This window comes from Odocoileus virginianus, chromosome 32 (genome assembly GCF_023699985.2).
Source record: "Odocoileus virginianus isolate 20LAN1187 ecotype Illinois chromosome 32, Ovbor_1.2, whole genome shotgun sequence".
Lineage (NCBI taxonomy): Eukaryota > Metazoa > Chordata > Mammalia > Artiodactyla > Cervidae > Odocoileus > Odocoileus virginianus.
Window position 1 is genome coordinate 10,161,943 of NC_069705.1, and position 20,089 is coordinate 10,182,031.

The 20,089-nt window shown below is 35.9% G+C and overlaps 1 protein-coding gene across 3 annotated transcripts in view; it reads left to right on the forward strand.

Moving 5' to 3' along the window:
• ADAM2 (ADAM metallopeptidase domain 2) overlaps positions 1 to 20,089 on the forward strand; it is a 115,267-nt gene that overhangs the window by 15,826 nt on the left and 79,352 nt on the right. For all 3 annotated transcript variants that reach the window (XM_020876290.2, XM_020876291.2, XM_020876292.2), the window contains 3 exons: positions 1,808 to 1,884; positions 5,404 to 5,572; positions 10,193 to 10,249. In XM_020876290.2, coding sequence (XP_020731949.2) covers positions 1,808 to 1,884; positions 5,404 to 5,572; positions 10,193 to 10,249 — 303 coding nt within the window. The remainder of the gene's footprint in view (positions 1 to 1,807; positions 1,885 to 5,403; positions 5,573 to 10,192; positions 10,250 to 20,089) is intronic.

Below are 20,089 nucleotides of genomic sequence, written 5' to 3' on the forward strand. Positions count from 1 at the left end.
TGTTGGGGAAGACTCTTGGCGGTCCCTTGGACTGCAAGGAAATCCAACCTGTCCATCCTAAAGGAGATCAGTCCTGGGTGTTCATTGGAAGAACTGATGTTGAAGCTGAAACTCCAATACTTTTGCCACGTGATGCAAAGAGCTGACTCATTGGAAAAAACCCTGATGGTGGGAAAGATTGAGGGCAGGAGGAGAAGGGGACGACAGAGGATGAGATGGTTGGATGGCATCACCGACTCAATAGACATAAGTTTGGGTGGACTCCGGGAGTTGGTGATGGACAGGGAGGCCTGGCGTCCTGCAGTTCATGGGGTCGCAAAGAGTCGGACGCAACTGAGCGACTGAACTGAACTGATGCAATTTTAAATTTGTATTACCTTAATTCCAGTGAGACACAGAGACATTTTTCCTATAAAACTGTTTATTTCCCTCCCTTCTGTGGTATTATTGTTGTACATATTACATTTATTGATGTACAAGCCCAACAGTTCACTGTTACATTTACTTTACTATCTGCAGTCCTTTTCTTAACCTCGTACTTCTTTGTTTCTACTCACCTTCTATATGCTGTTACCGGCAAATATATTCCATTTCTTTGACCCAGTAATATGCTATGTACATTTTGTGGTTTAGTCACTAAGTGGTGTCTGACTCTTGTGACCCCATGGACTATAGCTGCCAGGCTCCTCTGTCCATGGATTTCCCAGGCAAGAATACTGGGGTGGATTGCCCTTTCCTTCTCCAGGGAATCTTCCTGACTCAGTGATCAAACCTGGGTCTCCTGCATTGTAGGCAATGTCCTGCAATTCAGGCAAATTCTTTATCAACTGAACCATCAGGGAAGCATATATACATATTGCTTTACTCAACTGATTTTTAAATCGTTAAGAGAGTGAAAGGGAAAATATGCCTTTATACTATGCTTTTTCAATTACATAGTAACCTCCTTGAGCTCTCTTTGAAATTTTATGTGGATTTGAATTACTATCTGAGATCACTTACTTTCAACCTGAAGAATTTCCTTAAGTATTCCATGTAAGGCCGGGCAAGTAATAACAAATTCTCAAAGTTTCTGTTCATATGGAAATAAATGTATTTTATTTTATTTTTAAACATTGCCTTGCTTGATATAGAACCCTTGAGTAATGCTTTTTTCTGTAAGCACATTATGTTAGCCCTTTGCTTCCTAACCTTTGTAGTTTCTACAGAGAAGTCTATGCAAATATAAGTGGAGTTCTCTTTTAAGGTAATCAGTTTTCCCATGCTGCTTTCAAGATTTGATTCTTTGATTTTTAATGTTTTTGCTGATGCATCTGTTTATGGATCTCTTTGTGTTTAAACTCTTTGAACTCATTGAGCTTTCTAAATGTGTGAATTAGTTTTTCAGTAAATTTAGGAGTTTATAATCCAATGTAATTTACTCTGCCATTATAATAAAGTAATTTTTAATTTGATAAATTTGGAAGTTTTTGGATTTATTTATATCTTTATATCTACCTTGAAAAAATAAGTCAGAAGAATTTGAAAAAATAAGTTTTTGATTTTTGCCTTGATCTTAATGATAGGGGCTATCATGTTTAATTTATAATAGAAAATATCATGGAAGTGTACTTATTCTTAGAAACTTATAGGCACAATTTTGGAAAACTGAGGTTAAATGTTCATCTAATAATATTATATATCTGTCTTGGAAATAGTAAGTGTTTGATGCATACACTATATGTATATATGTTTTAAATGTTTGAGAATAGTGCATTTAACATGAAGTATTCTGATAGAAGTGCATATGTTTTTCTTTATTTTTCAGAACTTTTGCTACTACCAAGGGTATATTGAAGGTTATCCAAATTCTATGGCGATCATTAGCACGTGTACTGGACTCAGGTTGTGATATATAATTTTATGGTTGCAAAATGGAATTTTAAGAAATAATTTTCAAATTTAGAAATTATATTCAGAGCTTTGTTTTTATTTTTAATTAATTTTTATTGAAGTACAGTTGATTTACAAAGTTATGTTAGATTCTACTGTACAGCAAAGTGAGTCAGGTGCCTCTGTGTGTGTGTGTGTGTATATATATATATTTACACACATGTATTCATATATATATATATATCTGATCTTGTTTAGATTATTCTCCCATATAGAATATTACAGAGTATTGAGCAAAGTTTCTTGTGCTATTCAGGAGGTTCTTATTGGTTATTTATTTTATATATAGTAATGTATATATGTCAATTCGCATTTACCAATTTATCCCTCCCTCCACCCACCCCCGTTGGTAACCCTAAGTTTGCTTTCTACATCTGTGACTCTATTTCTGTTTTGTAAATATGCTCATTTGTAACATTTTATAATTCCACATATAAGTGGTATCAGATAATATTTGTCTTTCTCTGACCAACTTCAATCAGTATGACAATCTCTAGGTCCATCCATGTCGCTACAAATGGCATTTGGTACAAATGCCATGCTGTTACAAAAAGCCTTTTATGGCTTTTATGGCCTTTATATCCTTTTTATCTACATCTTCCAATGTAGATATGTAGCACATCTTCTTTATTCATTCCTCTGTTAGTAGACATTTAGGTTGCTTCCATGTGCTGGCTGTTATAAATAGTGCTGCAGTGAATATTGGGGCACATGTATCTTTTCAAATTATGCTTTTCTCCAGATATATATCCAAGAGTCAGATTGCTATGTCATATGGTAGCTCTATTTTTAGTTTTTTAAGGAGCTACCATACTGTTCTCCATAGTGGCTGTACCGATTTATAATTTGACCAACAATATAGGAGGGTTCCCTTTTCTCCACACCCTCACCAGCATTATTTATTTGTACATTTTTTAATTATGGCCATCCCAAATAGTGTGAAGTGGTTCTTCATTATAGTTTTGATTTGCATTTCTCTAGTAATTAGTGATATTAAGCATTTTTTTCATGTGCCATATGTATATCATCTTTGGAAAAATGTCTGTTTAGATCTTCCACCCCGGTTTTTTATTAGTTTGTTGTGTTTTTTGATATTGAGCTGCATGCACTATTTATATATTTAAAAGATTAATCCCTTGCAAATATTTTGTCATATTTCATGGACTTATATTTTTGTTTTGTTGATGGTTTCTTTGCTGTGCAAAATTTTTAAGTTATATTAGGTTCCATTTATTTTTGGTTTTATTTCATTACTCTGAGAGGTGGATCAAAAAAGATTTTGCAGCAATTTATGCCAGAAAGTGTTTTGCCTGTGTTTTCCTCTATGAGTATTATAGAATCCAGTTTTATGTTCAGGTCTTCAATTCATTTTGAGTTTATTTTTGGGAATGGTATTAAAGAATGCTCTAATTTTATTCTTTTACATATAGCTGTCCAGTTTTCTTTTCCCCAGCACCACTTATTGAAGAGATTGCCTTTTCTCCATTGTATATCTTGCCTCCTTTTCATAGATTAGGTGACCATAGGTCATAGGTTTAGCTCTGAAATTTCTATCCAGTTTCAATATTTCCATTATTGTTCCAATGCCATACTGTTTCGATGAGTGTCACTTTGTACTATACTCTGAAGTCGGGTAGCCTGATTCCTCCAGCTCCAGTTTTCCTTCTCAAGAGTGCTTTGGCCATTCAAGGTCTTTTGTGTTTTCATACAAATTTTAAATTTTTTTGGTTCTAATTCTCTGAAAAATGCCACTGGGAATTTGATATTGATTGCATTTAATCTGTAGATTACTTTGGATAGTATAGTCATTTTGACAACATTGCTTCTTCAAATCTGAGAACATGGTATAATTCTACATCCGTTTGTGTCATCTTTGCTTTCTCTTATCAGTATCTTAGAGCTTTCTGAGTACAGGTCTTTTGCCTCCTTAGATAGGTTTATTGCTAGTTGGTTCTTTTTGATATGATGGTAAGTAGATTGTTTCATTAATTTCTCTTTTGGATCTTGTATTATTAATGTATAGAAATGCAAGAGATTTTAGTGTGTTAATTTTGTATCCTACAACTTTACCAAGTTCATTAATGAGCTCTAGTAGTTTTCTGGTGGGATCTTTCTGTGTATAGTACCATTAATCTGCAAACAGGACAATTTTGCTTCTTTTCCAATTTGTACTCCTTCTATTTCTTTTTCTTCTCTGATTGCCCTCACTAGGACTTCCAAAACTGTGTTGAATAAAAGTGGTGAGAGTGGATATCCTTGTCTTGTTCCTGATCTTAGAGGAAATGCTTTCAGTTTTTCACTGTTGAGAATGATGGTTGCATGGGTTTGTCATATATGGCCTGTATTATGTTGAAGTATGTTCCCTCTATGTTAACTTTTTGGAGTGTTTTTATCATAAATAGGTGCTGAGTTTTGTCAAAACTTTTTCTGTGTGTGTTGAAATGATCATATGACTTTTCCTCTTCAGTTTGTTAATGTGATATATCACAGTGATCAATTTATATATGTTGAGGAATCCGTCCATCCCTGTGATAAATCCCATTTGCTCATGGTATATGATTATTTTAATGTGTTGTTAGATTCTGTTTGCTAATATTTTGTTGAGGATTTCTACATCCATGTTCATCAGTTATATTGGCCTTTAGTATTCTTTATTTGTGACATCATTGTCTGGATTTGGTGTCATGGTGGTGATGACCTCATAGAATGAGCTTGGGAGTGTTCCTTCTGCAATTTTTTTTTGAATGATTTGGGAAGAATAGGTGTTAACTCCTCTCTAAATGCTTGAAATAATTCACCTGCTAAGTTTTCTGTCCCTGGCCTTTTGTTTGGAAGTTTAATCACAGTTTCAATTTCAGTATTTGTCATTCTGTTCGTATTTCCCATTTCTTTCTGGTTCACTCTTAGAAGCTTGTATCCTCAGAATTTGTCCACTTCTTCTAAGTTGTCCATTTTAGGGCATATAGTTGTTTGTAGCAACTTGTAGTGTCAGTTATAACTTCTTTTTCATTTCTAATTATATTGATTTGAGTCCTCTTTTTTTTTTCTTGATGAGTCTGGCTAAAGGTTTATTAATTTTGTTTATCCTCTCAATGAATCAACTTTTAGTTTCATTGACCTTTGCTAAGTTTTAAAGTGAGTCATGGCTTATTATGGGAAACCGTCATTAGAAAAGCATGGTATGAAAACTCTAGCCATGTCTCCTACTTCCCTCCTGAACTAAGAGTTTTTTTTTAGTATATGTGGAAACCTTATAGTATTAATTATAGCTAGATGAATGCCAATAGCATTACTACTACTCATTCCACTCAGTAGATTTGTGAATTCTTGGTAATGTTTTCCTATTTCACCACCCAAGGTTAAGACTGAAAATATCTACATACTATTAAAAAACTGATTGTTTCATTTTATTGACTTTAAGGAAAATGAATTATTTTATTTATTCACTTTTTTTTTTTTTTGAATTTGTAGGGGCTTACTACAGTTTGAAAATGTAAGTTATGGAATTGAGCCCTTGGAGCCTTCAATTGGTTTTGAACATATGGTTTATCAAGTAAAACCTAGGGATTCAAGTGCTTCTGTATATACTGAAAAAGAAATTGAGCCAAGAGAAAAGCCCTATAAGATACAAAATGTAGAGGTGAGTCATCAATTGAGTAAACTATGTGGTTATTACTATGCAGCCATATAAACAATGTATTTTTATGATAAACCAGTTGCTTACAAATTATTGAGAGAGAGCAAGACATGCCAGACACTTCATAGCTTGTAAGTCTCAAAACTAGTCACTCAGTTTTCCAGAACTCCAAGCTGTCATTTTCTACCATTAGTGGCATCCAGATCTTTGTTGTCTGCAGATGCACTCCTTTCTCATATCTATTATATCTGAATTTTGATAAAATAAGCATGAGTGACATTCACATAAATACTGAAGACACCTATCTAGGATCCTGAGAAGAATCACAAGTGTCTTTTATGGCAACTGCCTTAGGGTAGGCCATTATACTTTCCTTATATCCTTATCCAAAGATGAAGAGACTTCTTCAGTCAACAAAGAAGACTCACCAGAGTTTAGAAGATTAATGACCCCAGCTTCATCAGAGTTTCTCATACACCCACATTCCAATTTTTAGGATCTTACTTCTTTCAGCAGACACCCTGTGAGGGTAGAAGTTCAACCTGTATTGTAGTCCATTCACTCACAAAGTGAGATTCTGTGTTTGGTTTTCAACAATCTCAGCTCCACAGCTGCAATAGTTAAAAGAGTGTCTTCCATGACAGATATTTCTCTAGAAAAGCAGAACCAACAAGATGTGTGTGTGTGTGTGTGTGTGTGTGTGTGTGTGTGTGTCTGCATGTATGTATACACACATATAAATATATTTGATATAAATACACACAGAAAGAATGAGAAGATTTAAAGTAGACTGCAGACCAGCAGGCTGGAAACCATGGAAAAGTTGTGTTCAAGTCTAAAGACAGCCAGTTAGAAGGAATTTTTTTTAACTTTTTATTTTATATTGGAGTATACCTGATTAAGGGGCTTCCCTGGTGGCTTAGAGGGTAAAGCGTCTGCCTGCAATGCAGGAGATCCAGGTTCCATCCCTGGGTCAGGAAGATCCCCTGGAAAAGGAAATGGCAACCCACTCCAGTATTCTTGCCTAGAAAATTCCATGGACGGAGGAGCCTGGTCGGCTACAGTCCATGAGATCACAAAGAGTTGGACACGACTGAGCGACGACATGTTTATAGCTAATTAATATGTTGTGATCATTTCAGATGGACAAGCAACAGCACTCAGCCATACTTATGTATGTTACCATTCTCCCCAAAACTTCCACCCTCTGCCCATCCTGACTGCCACATAACATTAAGCAGAGTTTCCTGTGCAATACAGTAGGTCCTTGTTGGTTACCCATTTCAAATACAGCAATGTGTACATTCTTGCTACAAGGTAGTCCTTGTTCTATTAATACTTTCAACTGAGCAGATGAGGTGCACACATATTATGAAGGATAATCTACTCCACTAAAAGTCCACCAATTTAAATGTTTATCTTATACAAAATTATTTTCAAATAAATATCCAGAATAATTTTTGGACAAATATCTGGGCATTTGTGGCCCGGTCAAGTTCACAGATAAAATTAACTATCACACCAGATTTACAAAATTTATTTCATATTTCCTCTAAAAGTTTTATTCTTTAATCTCTTACATTTCAATATATGATCCAACTTGATTTAATTTTTTATAAAAAGGGAGGAAGGGCTCTAACTTCATCATTTTTCATGTGCATATCTAGTTTTCCCAACACCATTTGTTGAAGAGACTCATCTTTTATTCACTGAATTTCCATGGCCTGGCCCTTTGATTTCAAAATCAGTTGACTAAAGATTTAGGGATTATTTCTGCACATGCAATAATATTCCATTGATCTTTATGTCTATTCTTATGCCAGAGTCACTTTTTTTTTACTGAGATATTTTTGAAATAAGTTCTGAAATTAGTAAGTGTACATCCTTCAGTAGTGTTGTTTTTCGAGATTGCTTTGGCTATTCTTGATGCTGTCAATTTCCAAATAAATGTTAGCATTCACTTATTGTCATTTCCCAAAAATGAAGGCTGAGATTGTGTTGATTCTGTGTTGTTTCAGTCCACTACCATGGAGTAAATATTAATGGTGAAATAACATAAAAACTCCCTGGAATTTTCAACTCACTTTACTCTCTGATAAAATTCTCCTGCCTCTCTCTATGTATCACCTTCTCTCTCTTTTCTTTATACGCTCACATTCTAGATAATGATATTTCCTGTATTGTACTCAGTTCCTCAGTCATGTCCAACTTTTTACGACCCCGGTAACTGTAACCTGCCAGGCTCCTCCGTGGGATTTTCCAGGCAAGACCAGTGAAGTGTGTTGCCATTTCCTTCTCCAGTATTTCCTATGTTAAGTCTCAAGGTTTTTTTGTCTTATATATTATCTTGTATATTTTTTCATGGCTTTATCTAATGTAATTTATAGATCTCCCACTCTCATTCCATTTTTTTCTTAGTTATTGAGCTTATGTAGCACATGATGATTGCCCAAGTTAAACAAAATACACAAAACACACATTAACTATTTACCTACTTATATGTTTTTCTATGTCTGTCTGTCATCTATCAACATCTTCATGTCCCTTCTCACTCCTTGAATATTCTTACCAGTGATCTTTGGCATCTTCTAATTTTAACTCTACTCCAGCTATATTGCAATTGGATTACTTAGCAGTGCTCTCTAGTCTTCTTCCCTAGATTCAGTTCTTTAGTGTTTACTTGACCAAAGCAAAATTTCAGGTAATTGGAGTCAACGTCATATAACACGTATCCAAGAAATTGGTTTTCTTTACTAACTACTTTCTTTTACTAAATAAAATGGCTTTTGAAGTCTTCTGAAATCTTAGCACCTACCCACCTTTCCAATGCACACATTTCTTGGCATCCTTTTAGGCACCTTTGTCTTAAATTTTTAATTGTTTTGCTAAGATAGACTACATATCTTTTCTCTTGAAAGTTTATTGTCCAGAAAATAAATGAATAAATTATTATCAACTAAATATCACCAGTCCTTATCTCGAGGATGAAAATGAATAAGGATTATTTCAGGAAATGTAAGTCAGCTAACCCTTATGTTGGGCTTCCCAGGTGGCGCAATGGCAAAGAACCCGCCTGCCAATGCAAGTGATGCAGGAGACACAGTTCGAACCCTAAGTCAGGAAAGTCCCCTGGAGAAGGAAATGGCAACCCATTCCAGTATTCTTGCCTGGGAAGTCCCGTAGACAGAGGAGCCTGGCAGGCTGCAGTCCGCTGGGTCACAAAAGAGTCAGACACAACTTAGCAACTAAGCAGCAGCATCAGTAGCAGCTTATGTTGGTTAAAACAAAGAAATAACTTTGAATCCTTCAAATCGTTAATATAACCCTAACACAATTAGTATAAATGCTTGTGTTTATCTTCCAGTAAAGCAATGTCTTTTCCTTGTTTCATCCTAAATGGAAGGATGGAGTCCTATAAGCGAAACTATCATGAAACATTTGGTGCTTACCTTTGGATGGAAATTATAATAAATTGATTACACTGTAAGGGGATTTCATTTGCATTGTTTTGAAGAAAAAAAAACCCAGTCTTCAAGGCTTTAAAAGAATGTTTCAAGGTGGAAAAAAATGAATGATCATGCAGCCCTGAATTTGTCTTAATGACCTTATTAACTTTTTCCCTTTAAATTACTATAGTCTTCACTTTCATCTTTGCTAAGTCCCAGATTAATTTTTCCCTCTTTATTGCTCCTCTTTATATTAAGGAAAATGGTTTAAGTAAAAGGGGATAGTTTTGAACTTTCAAGGAATTAAATATCAGTGTAAAAAGAAAAAAAATGCAGACTTTAAAATAAGCACAATAAAAATTTTCTCAATTTTTGAAATTTGATTCTCCTTTTCTGCTTCTATATATTTGTCCATTGTTAGTTGATGGTATTATAACTATTTTGAGTTAAATATACTACAATCTTAGAGTGTCCATAAGACTCTCTCATAAGCTTTCCTTAGTGTATTCCTCCTAGGTTAAATTCATATAAAAATAATGATGGAAACAAGTAATATTTTACTAATGGTAATTAAAACAAGTATTACTTTATCCCTAGAAATTGGCAGGGTGTAAATCACACAGATCATAAGCCCATTGGGCCTCACATTTGTGCCTAAGTTAACCACTGTGATCTGTGATGACAGTGTAACCGGATTCCACATGCTAAGATGTCTATGGCACAGTTTAAGAAACTCAGTCATTTTGTTTCTCTGTTGCTCACATTTTTCTGAGGTTATTTATACAAGGATTAGCTTTATCTTCAGATGGAATTCCACCCCTCTAAACAGAGAGGTGCCCTTACTCTTTCAAGGTCACAAATAAAATCATAACACACAATAATGTATGATGGTATCATTAAACTAATGTAAATTCACATACAGTGGTGATCAAGGGAAGATGTCCTTCAGAGCAGAGAATCAAATGAGTAGCCCTGTACCAGTGGAAGGTAAAAGTTATTTTCTGAGTAAATTAATTAATTGAACAGATGCAAAAGAGGTGACAAAGGCAGTAGTCTGAAAATTACTTCTATTTTCATATATAAAATTGAATTTCTAACATTGAATTTGTGAAGCAGTGATATTACTTAAAATATTTAATAATTCTTCATTTTTTACCTATGTATGTGATTTTTTTAGCCTCTTCCAGACTTCTCTCAGTATATAGAAATGCATATTGTAGTTGAAAAAGACTTGGTAAGTATACTTTCATTTATTTGTCTCATGTTAATTTATATTAGCAATGGGAGGTTATAAAAAATGTTGTAATAAATTTTTAACAGGACAATAAATAATAATGTCTGCTTTAATGAATTTAAATTTCTGGTATCAGTAGTAAATTGAAAATCATGTCTCTATTTATTTTTCATTTTATATAATTAACATAAATGAAAACATCTGTTACATACAGAATAGTTTCTGAGTAATTTTTATTCATCATTCTCATACTCGTAACTGGAGAAGGAAATGGCAACCCACTCCAGTACTCTTGCCTGGAGAATCCCATGGACGGAGGAGCCCGGTGGGGTGCAGTCCATGGGGTCGCTCAGAATCGGACACGACTGAGCTACTTCACTTTCACTTTTCACTTTCATGAATTGGAGAAGGAAATGACAACCCACTCCGGTGTTCTTGCCTGGAGAATACAAGGGACGGGGGAGCAGCCTGGTGGGCTCCTGTCTATAGGGTTGCACAGAGTCAGACAGGACTGAAGTGACTTAGCAGCAGCAGTAGCATCTAGTAACCTTTGATCTTTTTACTGTCTCCATAATTTTGCCTTTTTGAGACTATCACATTGTTGAAATATGAGGTCGGTAGCCACTACAGATTGTCTTCTTTACCTTGGCAACATGCATTTAACCTTACTACGTGCCTTATCATGGCTTTAGAGCTAATTTCTTTTTACGACTTAATAATATTGTATTGTCTGTATATACCACAGTTTGTTTATCCATTCACCTTCTAAAGGACATCTTGGTTGTCTCCACATTCTGGCAGTTATGAATCAAGCTGTTGTAAATATCCTTGCACAAGTTTTGTCATGAATTTATTTTATCTCCTTTGGGTAAATATCTGGCAGCATGATTGCTACATCATAGGATAACAGTCTCTTTTTTTTGTTTGTTTGGTGTTTTGTGAGAGAAATTGCCAGGCTGTCTTCCAAGGTGCCTTTTGCATTTTGCGTTCTGTGCTTTAAATATAGCATCTCGTTGTTTTCTGGCCTCTGCAGTTTTTGCTAAGAAATTGGAAATATTCTTATTATCATCCCTTCTACATGGTTAGTTGCTTTTTTCTTATTGTCTTCAATATTAGTATTCTCTTTGTTTTTAGCTTTAGATAATTTGATTATAATGTGTCTTGGTGTGAGTCTCTTTGGCTTTATTCTTAGAATTTTTTAAGTTTCCAGGATTTGTGGGTTCATGTGTTTCATCAAATTTGACAAGCTTTTGGCCATTATTTAGATAATTTCCCTTCTTTTTCTGGGATTCTCTTTATTTGTATATTGTACTGCATAATGGTATCCCACAAGTTCCCCCCTTTCTTTTTTCTTTTTGGTTCTCAGACTCAACAATTTCAATTATCCTATTCTCAAGTTTGCTGATTCTTTCTTATGTCCTTTAAATCTGCTGTTGAAACCTTCTACTCAATTTTTAATTCAGTTTTTGCATTTTCAATGCCAGAATTCTGTTTGATTTCTTTTATAATTCTGTATCTTTGTTGATATTCTCATTTTATTCATACATCATTTTCCTGACTTCCCTTTATTGCTTTTATTCTTTAGCTCTTTTTTAAAACTTTTTATCTTGAAGTATAAGCAATTAACAATATTGTGATAGTTTCAGGTGCAGCAGATCGACTCAGTCATACACACACACGTATCCATTCTACCCCAAGCTCCCCTCCCACCCTGGCTGCCACATGACATTGAGCAGAGTTCCCTGTGCTGTACAGTAATTCGCTGTTGGTTATCCATTCAAAATAAAGCTGTGTGTACATGTCTGTCTCCTGTAGCTCTTAGAGCATATTTTAGACAGTTGTTTTAAGGACTTGTTAGTAAGTCTCCAAGTTCTCAGGACTGGTTTCTGCCAGTTTATTTCATTCCCTTGGGCTATGCTTGTGTTGTTGCTGTTGTTTGCTAGTTTGCCTTATAATATAGACTGAATTTTTCTTTTCTGTTCAGATGTATACTGATGAATAATGATGGTGGGGCTTCCCCAGTGCTCAGCAATAAAGAGTTTGCCTGCAATGCAGAAGCTGCAGGAGACATGGGTTCTATCCCTGGGTGGGGAAGATGTCCTGGAGAAGGGCATGGCAACCCACTCCAGTATTCTTGCCTGGAGAATCCCATGGACAGAGGAGCCTCGTGGGCTACAGTCCATGGGGTCACAAAGAGTCTGACATGACTGAAGCGACTGAGCAAGAAGCAAGAACATGCACATAGTGATGTTATTTGGAAGTGAGCCTTTGGAAATGGCTTAGGTCATGAAGGTGGAGCCCTCATGAATGGGATTAGTGCCCTTATAAAAGAAAGGCCACCTCTTCTACCATCGGAGGACACAGCATGCTCTCATCAACACAGAATTGATGTCTGTGACTGGAGACTTAACCTTTAAACTTTCCAGCCTTCAGAACTGTGAGAAGTAAATGGGTGTTGTTTGAGATCCAGTTTATGGTGTTTTTGTTATAGTAGCCCAAATTGACTAAGGTATCTTATTATTTTTGTTGAAAATTCAGCATTTAAAAAAAATAAACACATCTTAAACCAGTTTTTTTGGACTGGCTCTATGTCAGGGTAGCCTTTCACTGATTAGCTGGGTTATCCCTTAGTCCATGTCATGAAAGTTTAAAATGTTCTCAGGTCTCTCTGACCATATGTCTTGCCTGGGCCTGTGGGATTCACTCTATACATGGCTGCTTTTCAATATCTCAATTTCCCCAAAATCTCACCCCAGCTTCTTTTCAGGGCTTTATATCTGTATATTTCCACCTGTAATCTCTTGTTCCAAGTATCTGCAGGTCTGTCATAACCTTGAAGTTTTAACAAGCAGTGACCACCCCTTTTTGCTACCTGAAAACTGAGTTAGGTGACACAGAAAACAATCATTTGGACACCTTCCAGATAGATTAGAAAATTGCAAATAAGGTCTTCTCTGCTCCACCTGGCATGAGAGAGGAAACTGGGGAACAGATGGGCCTTTCCTTCAGACTAAACCATGCCATGCTGGGGAGGAAGTAGGGCATAGGAGAGTAAATGACACACAATTTCCTGTCATTTTCAAGGTGGGTTTTTCTTGGTTAGATATTTGCTTAGCTGCTGTAGACCTTTGGATGTTTGCCAGAGGTTTTCCACAGGCTCCAATGGGGTTATTATATCAACCATTTTCTGACTGTCTTTTGATATTTCCAGAGAAAAACAAAGGTTTAGTGTTTTCCAGTTCTCCCTTTTGCTGATTTCACTTCTATGAAGAATTTGTTTTGTTTTGTTTTGTTTTTCCATTTATTTTTATTAGTTGGAGGCTAATTACTTTACAATATTGTAGTGGTTTTTGCCATACATTGACATGAATCAGCCATGGATTTACAACGTATTCTCCATCCCAATCCCCCCTCCCACCTCCCTCTCCACCCATTCCCTCTGGGTCTTCCCAGTGCACCAGCCCTGAGCGCTTGTCCCATGCATCCAACCTGGTCTGGTGATCTGTTTCACCCTTGATAATATGCATGTTTCCATGCTATTCTCTCAAAACATCCCAGCCTCGCCTTCTCCCACAAAGTCCAAAACTCTGTACATCTGTGTCTCTTTTTCTGTTTTGCATATAGGGTTATGATTACCATCTTTCTAAATTCCATATATATATGCATTAGTATACTGCATTGGTCTTTATCTTTCTGGCTTACTTCACTCTGTATAATGGGCTCCAGTTTCATCCATCTCATTAAAACTGGTTCAAATGAATTCTTTTTAATGGCTGAGTAATATTCCATAGTGTATATGTACCACAGCTTCCTCATCCATTCGTCTGCTGATGGACATCTAGGTTGCTTCCATGTCCTGGCTATTATAAACAGTGCTGTGATGAACATCGGGGTGCACGTGTCTCTTTCAGATCTGGTTTCCTCGGTGTGAATGCCCAGCAGTGGGATTGCTGGGTCATATGGCAGTTCTATTTCCAGTTTTTTAAGGAATCTCCACACTGTTCTCCATAGTGGCTGTAATAGTTTGCATTCCCACCAACAGTGTAAGAGGGTTCCCTTTTCTCCACACCCTCTCCAGCATTTATTGCTTGTAGACTTTTGGATAGCAGCCATTCTGACTGGCGTGTAATGGTACCTCATTGTGGTTTTGATTTGTGTTTCTCTGATAATGAGTGATGTTGAGCATCTTTTCATGTGTTTGTTAGCCATCTGTATGTCTTCTTTGGAGAAATGTCTGTTTAGATCTTTGACCCATTTTTTGATTGGGTCATTTATTTTTCTGGAATTGAGCTGCAGGTGTTGCTTGTATATTTTTGAGATTAATCCTTTGTCTGTTTCTTCATTTACTATTATTTTCTCCCAATCTGAGGCCTGTCTTTTCACCTTGCTTATAGTTTCCTTTGTTGTGCAAAAGCTTTTAAGTTTAATTAGGTCTCATTTGTTTATTTTTGCTTTTATTTCCAGTATTCTGGGAGGTGGGTCATAGAGGATCCTGCTGTGATTCATGTCAGAGAGTGTTTTGCCTATGTTCTCCTCCAGGAGTTTTATAGTTTCTGGCCTTACATTTAAATCTTTAATCCATTTTGAGTTTATTTTTGTGTATGGTGTTAGAAAGTATTCTAGTTTCATTCTTTTACAAGTGGTTGACCAGTTTTCCCAGCACCACTTGCTAAAGAGGTGGTCTTTTTTCCATTATATATTCTTGCCTCCTTTGTCAAAGATAAGGTGTCCATAGGTTCGTGGACTTATCTCTGGGCTTTCTATTCTGTTCCATTGATCTATATTTCTGTCTTTGTGCCAGTACCATACTGTCTTGATGACTGTGACTTTGTAGTATAGTCTGAAGTCAGGCAGGTTGATTCCTCCAGTTCCATTCTTCTTTCTCAAGGTTACTTTGGCTATTCGAGGTTTTTTGTATTTCCATACAAATTGTGAGATTATTTGTTCTAGTTCTGTGAAAAATATCGTTAGTAGCTTGATAGGGATTGCATTGAATCTATAGATTGCTTTGGGTGGTATAGTCATTTTGACAATATTGATTCTTCCAATCCATAAACACGGTATATTTCTCCATCTGTTTGTGTCCTCTTTGATTTCTTTCATCAGAGTTTTATAGTTTTCTATGTATAGGTCTTTTGTTTCTTTAGGTAGATATACTCATAAGTACTTAATTCTTTTGTTGCAATGGTGAATGGTATTGTTTCCATGAAGAATATTTTTAATTATTTGTTTTCATCATTATACAAAGGCTGTTTCAAAATCTTTATCATATATATTCCTAACAAATGATGTACTTTGGTGTTGACATGTATTGACTGACTTTTCTTCCTCACCATAATTCAAAAGTATCAGTTCAACACTCAGCCTTCTCTATGATCCAATCTCACATCTGTACATGACTATTGGAAAAACCACAGCTTTGACTATATGGACCTGTGTCAGCAAAATGATATCTCTGCCTTTGAATATGCTGTTTAAGCTTGTCATAGGTTTGTCATAGCTTTCCTTCCAAGGAGCAAGCAACCTTTAATTTCATGGCTGATTATTGGTTGTGTGCCTGTGTGTGTGCTAAGTCACTTTAATTGTGTCTGACTCTGTATGACCCTATGGACTGTAGCCCACCAGGTTTCTGTGTGCACGGAATTTCCCAGGCAAGACTACTGGAGTGGGTTGCCATTCCCTTCTCCAGGGGATCTTCCCAACCCAGGGATCAAATTTGTGTCTCTTACATCTCCTGTATTGGCAGATGAGTTCTTTATCACTAGCGCCACCTGGGAAGTGATTATTGGTTATTTATAATCAACCTTTTAATTTCCACATTCTTTGAATTCTTCGAATTCCTTTCTGTTGTTGACTTTTTTTAATTCTTTTGGTCAGAGAGCATACTTTGTATTTTTTTAATTGTTAATTGAAGCTTACCCTATAACCTAGAATATGGTCTATTTCTAGATCACTTTCCATGAGTACTTGAGAAGTGCACATTATGCTGTTTCAGGGTGGAACATTCTATATCTGTTAGCATATGGTTTAATTTTAGTCTTCTGTATCTGCAATGAGTTTTTGCCCAGTTATTCTACTACTGAAATTGTACATTTAAATCTTTAACTATTATTACTGAATTTTCTATTTCTCCCTTCACTTGTGCATTTTGTATAAGCTTTGTGCTCAATTCTTAGATGCACAAAATGTTTATAATTTTATGTCTTCATGATAGATATCCCAGCCTTCTTGCTGTCTCTGCAGAGGCCATCCTTTCAATACTTTTTGCTTTCAAGTTATTTGTATCTTTGAAAATGTACTGTGTCTTCTGAAACAATTTTTTTTTTTTGGGCCACACTTCAGGGCATACAGGATTTTATTTCTCCAACAAGGGATCAAACCTGTGCCCCTTGCAGTAAAAGTGTGGAGTTTTATCCACTGGACCAGCAGGGAAGTCCCTTCTGTAACAATTTTTATTAATTGCTTTTTCCTCTTAATCAAGTCTATCAATCTATGATGTTTATTTGGATTATATAAGGTACTCACTTATTTTTTTGGTGGGAGGTCTTTCAAATCAATTGAATTGCTAGTTCATTTTTTAAGGATGGCACAACATACCATTGTATTCATATACCATAATTTACTCCTTTATTTTTGGTGCATATTCACTTTGTTTTCAGTTTTTTTAATTTTACTTTGCAAAATTGTCACTGTAAATAATGCTACAAAAATTATCCTTAGTCATGAGTTCTTACATCTTGTGAATTTAACTTCTGTGAAGGTAGGTCAAACAGGAATAGAGATGATGAGTCAAAAGATATATATGTAGTTTAGTTTTATTAGATATACTCATTGCTTTGTAAAAAGGCTGGAACTTTTCTTATTTTCCTCTCTTACCTGCCAACCATTAGTTTTATCTTTCTGTTTAACTTTTGTCAGCCAGTGGGTATAAAATTATAAATTGAAATTTTAATTCCCATTCCTTCCTGAGAATTTAAGCATCATTTAATGTTTAATGGCCATTAGTATTTGCTTTTCACTGAATCTAACAACCTAGACTGCATATTAAAAAGCAGAGACTACTTTGCCAACAAAGGTCCGTGTAGTCAAAGCTATGGTTTTTCCAGTGGTCATGCATGGATGTGAGAGTTGGACTATAAAGAAAGCTGAGCACTGAAGAATTGATGCTTTTGAACTGTGGAGTTGGACAAGACTCTTGACAGTCCCTTGGAGTGCAAGGAGATCCAACCAGTCCATCCTAAAGGAGATCAGTCCTGGGTGTTCTTTGGAAGAACTGATGTTTGAAGCTGAAACTCCAGCATTTTGGCCACCTGATGTGAAGAGCTGAGTCATTGGAAAAGACCCTGATGCTGGGAAAGATTGAGGGCAGGAGGAGAAGGGGACGACAGATGATGAGATGGTTGGATGGCATCACTGACTCGATGGACGTTGGGTTTGGGTAGATTCCAGGAGTTGGTTATGGACAGGGAGGCCTGGCATGCTGCAGTTCATGGGGTCGCAAAGAGTCGGACACAACTGAGTGACTGAACTGAACTGAACTAACAATACTTTTGTTCATTTTCTTAATGATTGCATTGTTATCAACTAGTAAGAAAGCTTTGAATATTAAAGATATGAATGCATTTTTATGACAATACCACCCACAGTGCTTTGTAATATATTTTGAAATCAGGGAACATGGTGTCTCCAGCTTTGTTCTTCTCACATTTACTTTGGCTATTCAGGGTCTTTTGAAGTTCCATACAAATTTTAGCTCTGTTCATTCTATTTCTTTGAGAAAAATACCATTGGAATTTTGATAAGGATTGCATTGATTTCTATATTGCCTTGGGTAGTATAAACATTTTAATAATGTTAATTGTTCTACTATAGGAGCATGGAATAACTTCCCATTCATCTATGTCTTCTTCAGGTTTTTTTTGTAAATTTATTTATTTTTTAATTGAAGGATAATTGCTTTACAGAATTTTGTTGTTTTCTGTCAAACCTCAACATGAATCAGCCATACGTATACATATACCCCCTCCCTCTTGAACCTTCCTCCCATCTCCCTCCCTATCCCACCCCCCTAGGTTGATACAGAGCCCCTGTTTGAGTGTCCTGAGTCTCTTTCCATACATCTCACCCTCTCCTCCCCTCTCCCCATGTCCATAAGTCTATTCTCTATATCTGTTTCTCCACTGCTGCCCTGTAAATAAATTCTTCAGTACCATCCTTCTAGATTCTGTATATATGCATTAGAATGTGATATTTATCTTCTCTTTCTGACTTGCTTCACTCTATATAATAGGCTCTAGGTTCATCCACCTCATTAGAATTGACTCACATGTGTTCCTTTATATGGCTAAGTAATATTCCATTATGTATATGTAGCACAATTCTTTATCCATTCATCTGTCAATGGACATCTAGGTTGCTTCCATATTCTGTCTGTTGTAAATAGTGCTGCAATGAACAACAGGATGCATGTGTCTTTTTCCATTTGGGTTTCCTCAGGGTATATGCCTAAAAGTGGGGTTGCTGGGTCATATGGTGGTTTATTCCTAGTTTTTTAAGGACTCTCCATACCATCTTCCATATTGGCTGCATAAATTTATATTCCCAGCATAAGTGCAAGAGCATTCCCTTTTCTGCACACCCTCTCCAGCATTTATTGTTTGTAGACATTTTGATGATGGCCACTCTGATTAGTATAAGGTGATATCTCATTGTAGTTTTGATTTGCATTTCTCTAATAATGAGAAATGTTGGACATATTTTCATGTGTTTGTTACCCATCTGTATGTCTTCTTTGGAGAAATGACTGTTTTGGCTTTTTTCCCACTTTTTGATTGGGTTGTTTGTTTTTCTGGTATTGTGTTGTATGAGCTGCTTGTGTATTTTGGAAATTGATCCTCTGTCAGTTGTTTCATTCCCTATTATCTTTCTGAGGGTTCTTTTTCACCTTGCTTACAGTTTCCTTGCTGTGCAAAAGTTTTTAAGTTTAATCAGGCCTCACTTGTTTACTTTTATTTTTATTTCCGTTACTCTAGCAGGTGGGTCATAGAGAGTCTTGGTTTGATTTATATCATCGAGTGTTCTGCCTATATTTTCCTCTAAGAGTTTTATACTTTCTGGTCTTACATTTAGGTCTTTAATCCATTTTGAGTTTATCTTTGTGTATGGTGTTTCATTCTTTTACATGTGGCTGTCCAGTTTTCCCAGCACCATTTATTGAAGAGGCTGTCTTTGTCCCATTGCATATTCTTGCCTCCTTTGTCAAAAATAAGGTACCCATAGGTGCATGGGTTTATTTCTGGGCTTTCTATCTTGTTCCATTGGTCTATATTTCTGCTTATGTGCCAGTACCATACTGTCTTGATGACTGTAGCTTTGTAGTATAGCCTGAAGTCAGGAAGGTGGATTCCTCCAGCCCCATTCTTCTTTCTCAAGATTGCTTTGGCTATTCATGGTCTTTTGTGTTTCCATGAATTGTGAAATTTTGTGTTCTAGTTCTGTGAACAGTGCCATTGGTAATTTGATAGGAATCACATTGAATCTGTAGATTTTGTTTGGTAGTATAGTCATTTTCACAATATTGATTCTTCATACTCTGGAACATGGAATATCTTTCCATCTGTTTATGTCATCTTTGATTTCCTTCATTAATGTCTTATAATTTTCTGTGTACAGTTCTTTTGTCTCCTTGGGTAAGTTTATTCCTAGATGTTTAATTATTTTGTTGCATTGGTGAATGGGATTGATTGCTTAATTTCTATTTCTGATTTTTTGTTGTTAGTATATAGAAATGCAAGTGATTTCTGTGCATTGATTTTGTATCCTACAACTTTGCTAAGTTCA